General features: G+C 43.9%; 2 protein-coding genes across 5 annotated transcripts in view; both read right to left on the bottom strand.

Annotated features, from left to right (window-relative positions):
* BBS4 (Bardet-Biedl syndrome 4) overlaps positions 1–8,260 on the bottom strand; it is a 43,235-nt gene extending 34,975 nt beyond the window's left edge. The window contains exons 1-2 of one of the 3 annotated variants that reach the window (XM_075099809.1): positions 8,140–8,260; positions 6,329–6,380 (exon numbers count right to left, since the gene is read on the bottom strand). In XM_075099809.1, the coding sequence (XP_074955910.1) occupies positions 6,329–6,380; positions 8,140–8,244 (157 nt within the window). In that variant the 5' untranslated portion in view covers positions 8,245–8,260. The remainder of the gene's footprint in view (positions 1–6,328; positions 6,381–8,139) is intronic. The other 2 variants (XM_075099807.1, XM_075099812.1) reach the window with 2 other exon arrangements.
* A 2,084-nt stretch (positions 8,261–10,344) lies between these two features.
* ARIH1 (ariadne RBR E3 ubiquitin protein ligase 1) overlaps positions 10,345–15,107 on the bottom strand; it is a 61,554-nt gene continuing 56,791 nt past the window's right edge. The window contains exons 12-15 of one of the 2 annotated variants that reach the window (XR_012661614.1): positions 14,842–15,102; positions 13,843–13,955; positions 10,483–10,963; positions 10,345–10,379 (exon numbers count right to left, since the gene is read on the bottom strand). Coding sequence is in view for 1 of the 2 variants with exons in the window: in XM_075099795.1 (XP_074955896.1) it covers positions 10,879–10,963; positions 13,843–13,955; positions 14,842–15,102 (459 nt within the window). In the remaining variant the exon portion in view is untranslated. Of the gene's footprint in view, positions 10,964–13,842; positions 13,956–14,841; positions 15,103–15,107 lie in introns of both variants that reach the window. The other variant, XM_075099795.1, reaches the window with a different exon arrangement.

The following is a 15,107-nucleotide window of genomic DNA, read 5'->3' as shown; positions in this document are numbered from 1 at the left end:
AGTTTTTTTTTAATTAGAAACCACTGACTACACCCTTGTCTTCAAGGATGGGCACCTATATGAAAAGGACGGCACTATCAGTATTTGAACTAAATACTGACATGGGATTTAGCTGGACAGGAATAACACACACCGCTTGGGAATATTTCAAAATTCAATTAAGCAGAAGAAACTACCTCAGTAAGATGCAAAATAACATGTCATTGTCATTTATCCAAAACACAGGTTTCTGTGTGGTAAAAGTGTGGTAACTTTGAGCCACAAAGAGCAATGCCCTCATTACCGCAGAGTTTAAGAACAGGACACAACCACAGTTTTAAAACACACATTTACATTACATACTTCCTTATTTCTGTTACGTAATTTATCCGCAATAGCCAAATCTAATAAAACTTTGCTATTACTTACAAAGGGACACCGAGCATTTGTGTGTTTATCACTGATAAACCTACTTAATCAGCTGTTTTAATCTCAGGTCAGCAACTTACTTTGTCTCTGAAATGCAGAACGTAATAAAAGCAGAGAGAACTCAATTTCTTCCTTTTCAATGACTCGCCATGGCCTTACAAGACATTTTTGCTCTTTATGCACATAATCATACAAGACAGAAGTGGAACATGCTTTTAAAAAAAAAAAAGAAAAAACCAAGATGAAGACTCACAGGCTCTGAAAAATCCAGACACCTGGTTTATTTTATAGAAGTGCTCTGATCTGAAGCACTGAGCATGTTAAAATGCCCAACAGACAGACCTGACCACAGGCCATGCTAAAATTTCTCCCTATAAAATTTCTCCATACACCTTACCTGCACCCTTCAGTACTATTTTTAGGAGCACTTAAACAGGCTAAGTAGCGCATCGCAATATATGCTTTTATAAAATATTTTTTATTTAATGTCTCCAAATCTTTTGTTAACTGAAAGTCTGCAGCATGCAAACAGTGTAATTGAATATTAGACCAAACTTATAGTTGATAAATGGAAAGAAACAGAAGTCAAAGCATTTTGCCAAAAGCCACAGTTAAAACCAAGGCAGAATTCCTTGCTTCAAACTGTAGAAAAAACCATACCTACAAAGTATCCCAAAAATATCCCAATGCCCAGGACTGGGCAGAACATCTAATCTCTTACAATTCATGAAAGGAAGATTTTTGATTTGAAAATTACCTACCTGCTTCTTCCTAGAGGTGGCTGGTAACAATTCAGAATTCTCCTTCTTCACAGTCTCATGGATTTCTAGCCCAAGTTCTTCCCAGTGACTCAAGTGAAATCTATTTTTTCTTCAGTGTATTTATTACAGTATATGTATGTTTAGGAGTCTACCCTGTTATTAAAAAGCCATCACTGTACCTCAGAAAATCTGAGGTCTAATATCTGTGTAGAAACCCAAATGCGTTTAAAATTGTTCCATTAGCCTCTGAACTGTTATTAGACTAACATGAGCCCAGAACTTCCTTTCTAAGTATGTTTTTCCACGATAAAGGGAAATAAATTCAAGTTATGTTCCATAAAAATCAACAATACAAGCTAGTAAAAGCAATTCTCTGCTACAGTACTATCAGGTACTACAAACAGACTTGATTGGCCTGTGTGGCAAAGGGAAGTGGAAAGATAGGAGGCAGCCCATCTCAACTCAAAACCGGTAAAGCATTTTGGAAAATATCTGATTAATTTAAAATGCAGCAGAGAGATTAAAACCCCATCTCAGCAGGCTGATATTAACTCGACATCACTTCAAGGAACAGAGCTCCCTTTATTCTACCATCAATTGCTTGGGGACAAAATATCAACATGAGGAGAGTTATGGACCTTGATCTAGCAACAGAGGGAATTGATTTTCAGAGCAGCCATCCCCACAGGGGGTAAAGGACAAAATAATGAATGGTTCTAGCTACTAATGTGTCAGCTGCTGAATAATGCTTGTCACCAAGTGCAGCTACAAGATATTCCGAGGGGTTTGCCTTCTGCCGGTCCCTTTACTTTAGATTGCTAGATGTGGAGATTTCTAACCTGATCACTGTGCACAACGCCTCTCCCCACCACCATCGGAATCTGCTCCAGACCCTTTATATCCTAGTTGAATGCTCATCGTCTTCCATTTGGGATGACAGCCCTGCAAGAAAGACTCTCTTAAATCCCAACCTTTCAGCTTTTGCAACCTAAAAGCCATGTGATGGATCAGCCCTAACAGCAGCTAATTCAAGAGCAAATTCTGCCTCTTCACTCAAAGTTATTCTTATTTAAGAGCCATAAAATCAGGTTGCTGAACACCGGTTCTAGGTTTCCATTTTTTCTCATCTTACAGGCAGGATCAAAGGAGCATCCATGGGAGGAAAGCAGTGCGACAGCGAGGGGAAGCCACACGACTCTCAGGGTGCATGGTTCAACAGTATCCAATGTATTCTCACCTGTGTGGCAGGTCAGCCTGAAAACATGGTCTTCTGGCGTTCCTTCTGGTTCAGTAACAAAACTCACACTTGTATTTCATCATGCAAATTACTTTTTGGAAATTTGACACCACAGTCTCAGAAACATAGGTTTAATACCTTACTCCTACCCAGTAAACACACAGGGGAGCTGTTACAATCTGAATCCAGGCAAGGTGACCATTAAAGTTTGGATTTCAGCGATGACTTGGTCATACTCTACTACATTTGATTACAACAACATTGTTTAGTTATGTTCTATTTGGGCTCCAATTTTATCCGCACCAAACTGTTCACAGGAGAGGGGCCTACACTATTACACCATATAGTCTCTGTATTCCACAGACCTGCTTGCACTAATGTCGGTTTCAGTATCTCTCTTGCATCGTACTTGAAAATACTACATGACTATAAAAAGGTAAATTGCTGCAACAGAAAGTTACCATTCAGTGTTTAAAAATGTCAGTTTAAATTAAGTTTAGCAGCACTCTTCTATTAAAATAGAACTGATGTAGATTCGCCTGGCTCCTTAAAGTTCACTGTAATTCTCCTCAGCCAAACTAAAATAGCATGAGAGACTTCATTAAGATGTTCTAGAAAAATCTTATTTAAAAAAAAAAGTCACACAGGAAAAACATGCTATTCCTTCTTGCCAAACTCCACAAAAGCATACACAACATCACCTTTGTTCCTTCCCCTCCTCTCTTACATGTCCCCAGCATCACACCCACACACAAAGGACACTCTTATATCACACCCTATTACAAATCTTTTTGCTGCCCTCATTTCCTAGAGATTAACAATCAGGCAGCTCAAATCAGCTTTCACCCACTGCACTAAATGCAACACAGTCAAATGTTAAATGGCAAAGCACAATGGCTTCCAAAGCATTTAGTTTCAGAACTACGTGAGGTGTGCCAAGTACTGGAGATGCCTCAATTTACCTTAAGAGACGCAAAACAGAATTACAAAAGTCACAGGCTAGATTTTTTTTTTCTTCACCATAGTTAATTTTGAGTCAAAGGTCGTATCAGTATAAAAGGGAGATGCAGAACCATGAAAAACTGGATTTAATAGAGTCATTAAGGTTGGAAAAGACCTTTAAGATCATCAAGTCCAGCTGCAACCCAATACCATCATGCCTCCTAAACCATGGCACAAAGTGCCACGTCTACATGTCTTTTAAATAACCCCAGGGATGGTGACTCCACCACCTCTCTGAGCAGCCTGTTCAAATGCCTCACCACTCTTTCAGTAAAGAATTTTTCCTAATATCCAGTCTAAACCTCCCCTGATGCAGCTTGAGGCCATTTCCTCTCGTCCTATCACTAGTAACATGGGAGAAGAGACCAACAACCACCTCACTACAGCCTCCTTTCAGGTGGTTGGAGAGGCAATAGGGTCTCCCCTCAGCCTCCTCTTCTCCAGACTAAACAACCCCAGTTCCCTCAGCCGCTCCTCATAAGACCTGCTCTCCAGACCCTTCACCAGCTTCATTGCCCTTCTCTGGACACGCTCCAGCACATCAATGTCCTTCTTGTAGTGAGAGGTCCAAAACTGAACAAGATTTCATTTACTACTTTCTCCCCTCTGGCATGCAGCTGTGCAAACACCAATACCAAATGAAGGAGATGGAAGGAACATTGGCTGGTGACTGAGACAGACCAATTCTTTTCCTGGCCTGTGCCCAGCCTCAGACTTGCAGCCTTAAAACCTGAAGGAGCATTTGTGGCCTTTTCTAAAGAAGCGCCCAGCTCTGTTTCAGGGCTGTTAATGCAAAATGCTGAGCAGGAGAAAAAACTCCTCAGCAGCCATGAAAAAGTAGCCCTTTATCAAACAGGAGCCAGGATCTGGAGAAGCAATCCTATTAGGAAAGTTGCAGCTGCCACAGTTCATTCTCCCAAACAATTAATATTAAACTGTGCACACTTAAAAGCAGGAAGGTGCTTGACAGACAGTTTAACAAGCAAGCTGACAGAGGTATGACAGCTTCTATCCAGCACACCTCCACAGCTTGTTTTTAAGGCTGATGGCCCCATCTTTCTTTTCCAGCTATTCCGTTCACTCATGAATTATGCAGAGTTGATTTAATATACCTCAGCCTACCAGGAAAGAGTGCTGGAGCGACAGTCCATCTCTTGGCAAACACCACCAGCCTGATCCCTCTACAGATGTTTTATTTAGAGAACTGCAAGCGTTTGCTGTCCTGTAAAAACAGATAGAAGATGCAGCCTCCCAACCCACATGGTCAGTGCAAATTATGAAGATGAGACTTGCACGAGGAGGCAGAACAAGATGGGGGTTACTAAGGATGCAGGCATCAGAGTCATAATCTTTCTCAAAAAGGATGGAGACAAACAATCTCAGTAAGGAGTGAACTGATGCCTCCACGGAAGCCATGCTAATTGGTTCAAAGTAACACCAACCTCTGCTCTAAAAGAGCTGACAGTCAAGATGGAAGTAAATTTTGGTTTTATTTTTACCTGCATACAGGCCTGAAGCAGTAGGAAGCTTTTTCTCTCAGCTCTGGGCAACGTACAAAAGAGGCTTGGACTTGTGCAAGCCAACAGCTGTAGGTCTACCAAAACGTCAAGCACCGCCTCCAGGACAGTCATGTTCTGCTCAAGTGCTGGAATTCTGCCCCCAGGAACTGGGACTACATGATGTTAGCTTGATGTCCCCAAAACAAAAGCAAAGTGGCTTTTCCAGCTTCCCAGGGCCTACATGCAGGATGAAGAACTTCATCTTTAGGCCGAAACTACAATGTAGTACCCAGTTGCCAAACAAGCTCCTTTATCATCAAGACAGTCTCCATTTCAAAATATGGAAGATTTCCTCCCAAGTGTACTCTGACAGGCACATCACACATTCAGGGTAGAAAACAGCCAGACTACAGTGCTCCTCAACTGAGCTTCCCTGAATTAAAAGGTGAGGGAAAAGGAGGACTGCTTCTGACTGGCGTTATAAGTGTACTGGGGTTCTAGCAACACTGCAGGGTTCACTTTTCATTGTAACCTAAATTGATGGAGCCCTCTAAACACTTGACAAAGGAAAATCCAAAAAATAAAAACAAACCCAAACCTCACCGTAGGTAGGCGCAAAAGTCTAAGTGAACAGATCTGTACTAGGAACGTGAGCACAGCTCAGTGCCACAGAGGAGGAAATGCTCATCGCGTGGGCTGGGACAAGTCACATCGCAAGAGCGAGGGAAGCGGGGAAAGGAGGGGCTGCAATATCAAACTGTTCTGCAGGCTTTACCAGGCCCCTTACAAAACATCAGGCTTTAGTCTAACATTTTGAACCAATAAATGAAATTGTTCCTGTTCCAGTGCAAAGTCAACCAAGACTTTGAAACAACAACTCAGTCTGAGTTAAGTAATTCTCACTTTCAGTACGAAAAAAAATCAAAACCCAAACGCAAACAACCTATAGTTAAAACCAGTTACAACACAACTGGTTTGATCTCACTTGCACATATCTTTTTCTTCAAAACTTAGAAAATGCGACACGAAAAATCAACAAGACACAATGTTAGTTTCCCCAAGATCATTTCTACAGCAAGACATTTTTCTGAAGAACATATAATGAACAAACCCCTCATTTATTTAAGATAAATGAGTATCAAACTCATTAGCGGCCCAACAGTATGTACACAATAAAATCAACAGTCTCTTAGGTTATAAGCAAACATGATGCAAGCTGTAGGTATGGTAAGTCAGCCAGCAACAGCACTAAGCAGATCATACAGATCCTAGAAAAAAGCACTTGTACTCAGCAGGTTACAGTCTAGATGGTCTCATCTTTCCCCAGTGGACGTTAATTTCTTACTGGACAGCTGCACATGCTATAAAGAAATGTTAGAAATCAAATGGCCTAAGAAACACAATCATATCTTCAAACAAACCTTTTTTAGGATAGGGTTTTGGAGGTTCTGTAGCCAATGGCAACGAAGAAACCTGAAAAGACAGAAAAAAGGAGTATTAAGTACACCAGGCAAGGTTTCCTTAAGATCTATTGACAAAATAATCAGACAGGACAACTGGCAAATCCCAAAAGAGGGCATAAAAACAGTATCATTGCTGCTAGACAAACTCTGATCTTCCCTAGCCACAGTCAGAGAGAGATTTCTGTTTGCTGTGTACATTAAATAAACTCACTCATTTTACAGTACCTGCCTGTTCCATAGGCTCCCTGTCTTTTATTAGGATTCCAGAAAGTGATCATTACCTTGCAAAGAACTGAAACCCAAGCATCTTAAGATGCTAATTAGAGATCACACAGGAAAATATCAAAAACAGTTATTATAAAACATTTATAAAGTTAATTAGAACAAAATCATTCCTGGGGAACCATCAGAGCCTGCAGGCATGTGAGCACAGCGATGTCCCATCGCATAGCGGGCAGCAAATCTCGACCTGCAAATATTGCCCAGAGCTCATAAACAGATACCCAGTCAGAGAAAAAGAAATGCATTTTAGATTTTTTTATTGCTTTGCATCAAAAACCAAGCCTTCACAGAAAAGAAACGTGCTTGCATAGAGAAGCGTTTTTATTTCTGACTTCCAGTTTCTTGGAGAAGAGACATCTCTCTCTCCTCTTCCCCAGAAACAACACAGGATTTTATAGACCTGTGTCACCTTCCCTCTCCTTAATAAACACTTTTTTAAACTGGAGTTAAGTCTACCCTTGGTCCTTGTAATGATTTGGTAAGAAGTCCTACTCCCTTTTTTAAATTGAAGGAGGGGATCAGGACCTATACAGTATCTGATACATGAGAACACCCCAGATGTACACAGGAATATACTTTTATCAGCCTTGTTTCTTAATAAATTCTAACATTTTATTCACTTTTCTGATTGCTGTTGTGAAAGCTGAGCTGATATTCTCACAGAATATCCCAATCCCAAGAACTCATTCCTAAGCAGCAATAATTGGCATAAAGCCCGCTTTTTTACATACTTGCAATTTTTTTTCAATCTGCACACATTGTTCCAATTCTAAGTCCTGTCACTCAGCACTGTTAAGACTCTCCTTTAGTCTCTCATATTTACTCCTTGCCTGAATGACTTCTTAGCCATACTTTTGTCCAGATCAATTCTAGATAGACTGAACAACACAAGCCTAGGATAGACCCCTGCAGGGCTTCATTAATGCCCACCCTCCACCACACACACAAAAAAGAGCATTTCTTCCTTTTTTTCTGCTCTTCACCTTTTAACCAGATTTTTATCCATGAGAAGGTTATTTTTTTCATAGAATTGTAGAAGGTTGGGCTTGGAAGGGACCTTTAGAGGCCATCTAGTCCAACCCCCCTGCCATGAGCAGGGACATCTTCAACTAGACCAGGTTGCTCAGAGCCCTGTCCAACCTGACCCTGACTTTTGTTGCCTTATTCCAAGACCTTTTATCTTTCTTCAGAGCATTCTACGACAAGAACTCATGTTGCACGACACAGCCTGCTCAGCAGCCGGAAAGAGGGCCATTTTGCCAGAGCACCAAACGCCCAGACCTTGAGAAAGGCTTCGGTTTCACTAGGTTACCCCCCAAAAAGTCATAATATTAATGAGCTTCCGTTACGTTTCTAACACCAAGTGTGCAAAGACTAAAAACTTGCTCGTGAAAGGTCCTCCCGCCCTCGCCCCCCTGCAGCCCCGCGGTGCTGGGTCGGCCGGCGGCCCCTCACCGGCGCGGCCCCTCACCGGCGCGGCCCCTCACCGGCACGCCCCGCGGCTCCGCCATGCCTCCGCCGGCGGGCAGAGGCGCCCCGTTACCACGGTTACAAACCGACCCCACTCCGGGAATCACATCCGGGACAACCATGGAGAAGCCCGGCGCTGGGCCCGACGGGAAGGCGGCGGGAGGACCCGGGACACACCCCCCTCCCCGCCCCCGGTCCTTTCGCCGTCCATCCTCTGCCGCAGCCTCTGCCATGAGAGACACCAAATTAATGAAATAAAATATCAGCTTATGAGGGTTTGTTGGTGTAAGACCACGAGCGGGGGGGCCCCGGCCCGGGGGAGGGCTGACAGGCGATCAACGGGTTCGGCTCCCCCTCGCCGCAGCTGGGCTCCTTGGTACAGTTGGTACAACTACAGACCATCAAGAGGGTGGGACTTTTTTTTTTTCCCCTTTATATTCTCCACAGAGGCAGCAGCAGAGCTGCCCGCCACAGCAGGTGTTAGCGGGGACGGTGTCCTTGCAAACACACCATTGCTGTGGGAGCAATTGAAAGCCGGGGGGAGCAACAGCAGCAGATTAAAGCCCGGTTCCGTGGGAGCAATCATTATTATCTTACATTTTGCCAACTGCCATCACAATTGAAGACACCAAAGAGGAGGTTTCCTTTGGGTTGGAGCCTACCCATATCCAGTTTGGGGAACACGGAGCAAAAACCCAACACTGCACAGAGTCCGAGCTTGCCCTCACCCAGCCCACCACACCCTGGAAGAGCACACGGCTTTCAAAAGCTTTTTAATAACATGGATGGGGATTTGTTGTGAACCGAGGGGAAGCCAGCTAGCCTCTGCCTGCAGGTAGATGCCATCAAAAGGCAGCACGTGCCTCGGTGGCTCCATGCAGCCCTGCTCTGTCCCACCCCTCGCAAGCCTGGGCGGGAAAAGCAGAGCAAGCAGTTGCAGTGTAGGTATGCTGATGTGTGATTCCCAGGGGCAAATAGGCCACCATAAGGGGTACAGCAGGGGCAGAGGAACAAAACCACATGCCTGGAAGAATCAGTATTCATCGGCAAGGGAGCTGAAGTGGCTCACGTGCAGGCCAGAAACAGTTGTTTCGCATTACAGACCTGCCTGTGATCTGCCTTCTTGAATTTGCCCCATTACGAATTTATTCCCCCTTGAAGCTGGCAGAGGGGCAGAAAGCTTTGAGGACACTAGCCTGGCGAAAAATACCACAGAAGGAATTCCTATACAGGAGTAAATTTAATAAAACCACCACCAATTGTTTACTTTAACATAGCTCTTGTTACAGAAATCATAAAAATGGACTCAGTAGCTAACTCATTAGTTCTTTCCCCTTTTCATTGAAAAATACGCCACTGATTTCAACTTCTACTGCACTAGATGGAGTGTTAAATATTTGCCAGGACAGTATGCCCAGTAATTGAGGCCAAAACAAACACAAAGACAATTCCATCATCTTTCCTTTTCAATGTTACGACTTGTTATAACGTAAGTGAAACTTAAACAGCAAGGAACGGTCAATTTGACAGATGAAATGGGGAGGGAGAGGAGATCCACAGCCAAAATCTTTCCGTACAAATACCTCTCTTTCTCCTGCCTCAGAATAAAAATTTAAACACACGCACATACAGATAGCCTCTGGGTTCAGAGCTCATGTCCTGCGTGCATGGACTGGAACAGGCAAGTTGGATTTGGGGAGGTTAGGGAGGTAGCGGGGGGCGGGGAAGGGCCCAGAGCATCCTGAATCAGTGTACATTGGTCACTAACACAATGCACATGGGGTTACAGAGCATCAGGAGCTGCACACGAGAGGAGGGGTCCAGCTCCAGCAATGGATACACACACAAAACTGGAGGCTGTGGACAGTAAGGAACTGCAGGAAGAGGAGAAACCCAACTTCTCTGGTAAAAGCCTTCCAAAAAAGAATATATTCAACTACACCAGCAGACGCTTCCCCCACCCCATCCCATGGAAAACAAAATGAAACCAAAAAAAAAATCAAACTGAAAGAAAATGCACAGCAAATAGACATAATCTTGAAGATTTTTAAAGAATAAATATTTTTTTGTAATTAAACATTATGCAAACACGTGCCACGCTTGCTCTTTGTCCATGCATATGCGCTATATACAACTTGAAAAATACTGTGTTGTCCTCTTTTTGTTTTAAAAGTCATATACAAAGTTTGTGGGGTTTTTTTGTTGTTTGGTTTTGTTTCCCCCCCCCCCCCCTTCCTTGCCGTATAATCCCCCCCTCCTCCCCTCCCCAAGATTTATCTTTACAATGAGCCAACAGACATTCATCCATGTACTTGGGTGGCAGAGAGGAGGAGGGGGGCAGGAGAGCCATCCCCCCTTACCAAAGTACATCAAAATGGCTGGCTTGGACATGAAAAGCAGTGTCAAGAAACTGGTTTAAATTCCATCTGTACTACACACAGGAAAAGATAGAAAAGAAAAAGGAGTCGGCTTGGAGAATGAAGCTACGTTACAAGTTAAAGTTGGAGGGTTTGGTTGTTGGTTTTTTTAGTGCATTTGTCACACTTGTATTGGCCGCCTAGAATACTGTTGTACAATGGTTTATCTACCTTTTTTTATTACAATATAATTTACTTAGACTTTCTGTTAACAAAACAGAATCCCGGTACTACAGACCAGCAGTTTAATAGGCGTAGTGCCTTGTGTGTGTTTTATTTGAATCGCATGAGCACTCTAGATGGTAAAGAATTCAGAGTTCGTTTTATGCAGGGCCAGTCTCAGTCCTCAATGTACTCCCACAGGTCCTTCTCATAGCCTTCATGCACATGCTGCAATAAAACCCTTCGTCGGCTCTCGCAGTATCTGCAGCAAAGGGGAACAAGCACAGAAAATTCAGGTTAGGAACCATGGCTCATCCCCAGCATCAAGTACCACAAACCTACATTAAGCCTCACTTCCAAAAGTGGAGATCCCCTGAGAAGGGAATTTGTATTTGTAGCCCGTTAACAGCGCTAATTAAGACTTCAGTTACTCCAGTTACTCAACTCCAGGTCCCTGGCTGAACAGACAGCATGCAAATTTAGTTTCCTGTGCACAAGTATCCCCAAAGCCCTACAACTGAGAAACCTCCATTAATACCCGAAAAAGGAAGCAGCAGCGGCTGCTATTTGCAAAAGCTAGATGAGGGGTTAGCAGCGACACCCAAAATGGGACAAAGCTCTCCTCAAACCAGGTGTTGTGTCAATGCTGAACCTTATCAGGTCAACAAAAAATCCAGGAGCTAGCTGGGCAAAAACTTGGGAGCACTGACTCACTTCTATTCCCCTCCAAAATCTTGGTGGGGATGGAATTGGTCAAACTGGCTACAAAAAGGGGTTACTGGTCTGGTTGGAAGGCAAGCTTTATCTCACACTGCAACTCCCGGGTCTCAGAGGAACACTACACCCTGCAGGGTCTTCCCACCTACACTCATTTAAACAGATAAAGCTGCAAATTAAACTGATCCCAGAGTTAGGTACAGTCCTACCAGGGTCAATGATACTGAGGAAAAGTGATAAGAACATATCAAAAGATGCCATGTTCGTTTATCCTTTTAGTTGGCTAACACACCTGAAAAGCAGAAAAACATTTAAAGTATTCAGGTTCCAACAGCAAATTACAAATAAGCAGCAGGCATTTCTGGATTAAACCCCTTCCAGCAGCGATGCCAAGGTCTACATCATCTTTAGGCACACGGGGACAAGACAAGTCTTAGTAACAGCTCCCAGGGCCCCAGGCGCAGCTGTGTACCCAGTTCACAGTTTGGCAGTGCCCAGCCCAGAGCAGTGTGCTGTAACCTGAGAAACTGGAACCCAGGAGCCGACTGTCAAGTTACCAGTTCCTGCTGGGGATTGTGTGATTCAATTTCCAAGCATGCACATTGGCCAGGACAGCATCCGAGGGGCTCTTGCAGCTGGGAACCCAGCTTTCCCAGCAATGACCAATCTGCTCACTCAGGTGAGGCACAAAGGAATAATCCCCCAGCAGAAAGCTATCTTTGATCACACTTGCTAACACGTAGGCATGAGGAGTACATCACAGCAGCCCCAGCTCAGAAATACCTCACCTTAACCCGCAACCCTTATGCTGCTACTGTTCAGTAGCTGATCAGACTGACAAATTTATCTGAGTAAAACTGTCCTGGCTCTTCGCATTGCTATTGGCTGTTGCAACAGAAATGATTGTACACAAAGTCCCACTGATTTTCTAACGCATGTGCTAGCAAACATGCAGAGTTTCTGCTTTCCCAACTTCAGTTATTTTGCTGCTGGTGATGGGGTTTTAAGCCTGTTTTCTCAAAATGTCTTTGCAAGCTAAGAGATCAAACCAGCTGAAATCAAATTAGCTAGGAGGTCAGCTCCTGCAATTTCCCACAGCTCTTTAAACCCACCTCAGTAACATCCTTGGTCAGTCTTGCATCAGTACACTGTAACCAGTACGCAAAAAGCACTGTGCAGGACATGACTAAGACATGACTGAACTAGTTAATTAGGGACCTGTGCAGGCTTGACCGATGCACGCTTTTTTCCTCAGAAACACAAAGGCATGTTTGGGATAGTACATTTTCAGGCAATACAGGCTATATTAGGTTTTTATGTCTTCTGGATAGCTGTTACCATCCCTAGAAGAACATCCAGTTTCAGAGGGCTTAAATGAACAAGCAGCTTGATCTGAGCTATCCTTTAAGACCACCATTAAGTCAGTAAGTTACAAAATGTCTCAGAAGAGGTCTGGTAAGTCTTGTCCAGCCCCAGCCATGCAGCCAGACTATGGCAGAAGGGACCACAGGCCCACCACAGCTCAACAGTTACTTCTGCTCCCCAGAGTCCCTTAGTCACTACAGCTCACCCTACTTTGACTACTTTTTCCCCTAAGCTAGCCATAACAAATTGAATGACTTTGGCAAAATGCCTCAAAAATGCAACATACAATCCTGTGACTCATCTGCATTTACAGCTTTGTATTTTTCCACTGGGCAGAAGCTATTTCCCTGGGACTGTAAAAACCATTGGCATCTGTGTCACCTGGACCCCAGTTCTTCTCTCCTCCCCACTTTCACAGGTTGCTCTCTCCCTCTACTTTAAGGACAGCTTTTCTACGGCGACTTTTTGTACAAACGGACACAAGAGATAAATAAAAGACCTGAATGCTCTCTTATGGCAAGTCAATCTAGGCCAAAGCTGTCAGCTTGGAACAATAAAGTCACTCCTTGTTCTTTGGTCCTCACTATGCAGATCCCACCTTGGTCCTGGCCATTCCCACACACTCCTCCTGTGCAGGAACAGCAGTGTATATAAAACCAATGCTTTTCCTCACAAGATATTTCCACTAAAGGATTGAATCTTCTAGCTACTGCTCAGCAGAGCAGATGCAGAGTTGGGAGCCTCTCCCTGCAGGCTGTCACCTCAGCCAAGGGCTGGTCCCAACAGGGGCACAAAAACACGCTGCCAGCATCTGCTTGAGAGCTTCACTGCTGATGACTTCAGGGGCTGGTACGGGACACTGCTGCTGCTGCTCCCAAATGCCCAGGGACTGGCTGATGATCACAATGTATGGCAGAAGGCCAACAGCAAACAACTTCCCAGGGACGTGACTCTGGAGAACACTGTAGCTCGGCAAGTACACATGCCACTACCTGTCACACGGGATGGCAATACAGGTACTCAGGCAGCTTTGAGATAGAGGATTATTCAAAAACAAACCTGTACTTATCCTGTACTTTCTGCTTTATGTCTTGCAGCGAATCTTGGGATATATCTCGCTCAAGGTACCCAGAAAGCACCTCTGTAGCATTCTCTAAGTCTGCTTGGTTATTCTGCAAAGAAAAAAAGAAAAAAGGAGTATTTGGAGGGGAACAGGAAGATCTTTTTTCTTCAACTGAAATCAGTACTGAAATAAAAAGCAGGATTAGATATACACTGTGTAACACATTAGTAACCTGCTTTGAGCATCAAGATTGAAAAAGCTGAAGCTTCCTCATTTGATCAAAAGAGAATCAGCATATCTACCAGCAAGTCTTATCCCTTCCTTGACCTGCAATATCCTGGCAAGCCTAACAACAACAACAAGAAAAATCCTTTCCTTACTAGTGGTACAGTGCAATACAAGACAATTCATCTCCCATTCTGTCCCATCTATTATTTATTTTTACCAGCATTGGCAAAGCCTCTACTGACTCCTGGTACATGAACAGCAGCATCAGAGCACAGCTTTCACTACTGCTCAGTAGTTCTGTGCACCCCTTCCTGAGCATGCAGCAGAGAAACATCCTGCTTCAGTGCTGCACAAAGACCAGCAGAGGACTGTTCTAAACCATAAACAGTCAATACAGTTTCACTTGTGAAGCAGATTGGACCTCCACATTTAGACGTTCAAGTGCCATTTTAACAGTAGTGCCCTTGGAAAAAAGCCAACACCGGGAACATCAAAACGCCAGGTTTAAGCTTTAATGCCTTCTTTGCCAGTTCAGGACAGAGCCTCGCTCCATTTCTTGTTTCAGAGGGCAGCATCTTGTATCTCTACTTCCTCCTCCAGCAGACAATGCTACATGATGCCCAGCAGAGCCTCTAACTTTTGCACAACAGAATATTAAGACAGACTCACTTCAGTAAAACTGGGGACAAGAGCTTCTCCAAGCATTAGTTCTCTATTACAAAGCTTAGCTTTGTACTCTGAACTCCTAACAACCATGTTTTTCCTACCTCAAAAATAATGGACTGATTATTCTTTTTGAGGTAGAAGGCAAAGACGTAAGTGTACATGAGTGTGGCACGACACTGGCAGAGGACGTCGACTGCTTTCTTCAGGAACTGCACCTCGATCCATGACATGTTGTGCTGCTGCATCTCCTCCATTTTCTGCTTCACCTGAGCATAGAGCTTGTGCTCAAAGCGCAGGCTCTGCATGTGGTTCATATAGCGATTGCAGTAGAACAGGTACCTCTGCAGGGCTGCTCTGGATCGCTGTG

This window comes from Phalacrocorax aristotelis, chromosome 7, assembly GCF_949628215.1.
Source record: "Phalacrocorax aristotelis chromosome 7, bGulAri2.1, whole genome shotgun sequence".
NCBI lineage: Eukaryota > Metazoa > Chordata > Aves > Suliformes > Phalacrocoracidae > Phalacrocorax > Phalacrocorax aristotelis.
This window is presented reverse-complemented; position numbering and strand designations above follow the sequence as displayed.